The sequence below is a fragment of the Palaemon carinicauda genome, chromosome 42, assembly GCF_036898095.1.
Source record: "Palaemon carinicauda isolate YSFRI2023 chromosome 42, ASM3689809v2, whole genome shotgun sequence".
Lineage (NCBI taxonomy): Eukaryota > Metazoa > Arthropoda > Malacostraca > Decapoda > Palaemonidae > Palaemon > Palaemon carinicauda.
Genome location: NC_090766.1, coordinates 16,522,608 through 16,524,021, shown reverse-complemented (window position 1 = coordinate 16,524,021; position 1,414 = coordinate 16,522,608). Strand labels below are relative to the sequence as shown.

At 33.4% G+C, this 1,414-nt stretch overlaps 1 protein-coding gene across 1 annotated transcript in view; it reads right to left on the bottom strand.

The window, feature by feature from the left end:
* Positions 1–1,038, bottom strand: part of LOC137633020 (peripheral plasma membrane protein CASK-like) — a 164,819-nt gene extending 163,781 nt beyond the window's left edge. The window contains exon 1 of the mRNA XM_068365188.1: positions 925–1,038. Coding sequence (XP_068221289.1) covers positions 925–1,001 — 77 coding nt within the window. The 5' untranslated portion in view covers positions 1,002–1,038. The remainder of the gene's footprint in view (positions 1–924) is intronic.
* Positions 1,039–1,414: the final 376 nt, after the last annotated feature.

Genomic DNA, 1,414 nt, shown 5'->3' with positions numbered 1-1,414 from the left:
GCCAAATAAAGGGCGAACTCCACCGTTCTCATAATCCCCCGATTCATTTGCTTACACCAATAATGCAACGACCTTTATTATCTAAAGAAACTGAATCATTGTTTGGAATATATTCCCCATTCGATCCAGCAGGTCATTACCTCCTAAGCCACATTTAGTAATATATCTTTGACTGTATGCCCCCATTAACTCTATTGATAAATATCAACAAATTCCTATTCAACATTACTACCACCAAGCTGGCCATTACCTTCAAGGAATCATTCAGTATCATATATATCTCATATCTTTACCTGAAAGCTGATACTAACTCAATAAAAAAACAAGAGGGGCATTCATATAAGCGCATACCTGCGCTGCGGCAGCTTATTTCTCGACCTCGACCTTGACCTTGACCTTTGACCTTAACACGTAGTAATTGGTGTGGATTTTCATACACTCAAATATGAACCAAGTTTGAAGTGTCTGTGATAACGATGTACAGACTTATGGCTGATTACGTGAATTGGACATTTTGCTTGACCGTGACCTTGACCTTTCAAATTTGAATAATTTTCAGCTTTTTACATAACAGTTTATCCCTGCAAGTTTCACAAACACATACACACACAAACAAGGTGTAAAACATAACCTCCTTCCAACTTCATTAGCAGAGGTAATAAACAACAAATTCCGATTTAACATCACTACAACCCAACTGTCCATTACCTTCTATGACTGACTTAGTATCATACACCTCTTTACTTGAAAGCTGATATTAACTCAGTGAATAAAAATAAATTTTCCCTAAAATCAATTTAATCAAATGTCACTTTGTCACCTAAGCTAGTATCTGAAAGTGAAAAAAAAAATGGACGACAAAGTATGACACTTACATCAAAATACAATAAAATACGCAATTAAGACAAGACATCTTGTACTTACTATTCGAAAACCATATAGAGCATCCCCTCCGAGGAATACGTTTCGAGGAGTTCCACAATATGTTCATGTTTGAGCATATGGCAAATAGTTGCCTCCCTTTTTAAATCTGAAAAAGAGAGAAATTGAAACATTATAAGGAAAGTATTTCATTAAACTAACAGGATTAATAAATATATACTATTTTACATTACCAGCAAACGCACTCAAAAGTCATTGATAGAATTCCCTTATGAAATACATATGTAAGGTTATTCTAAGTTTTTCCCGTATGAAACAATACGATTTTGTTCTACAAATTGGTTTTGTAGTCATTTAAAAAATAAATTACATGAACTAAATCACTGTAATATTTATTACTAATATCGTTTCATTCCTATGATAATTCCACTCTACATTAGTTTGTTTCTTAGTTCAGAATCAAAATCATGCAGAGCATTTTCTAATCTATATAGGGATATTGAATTATTATCGAAATTACCAAACGAAAAGC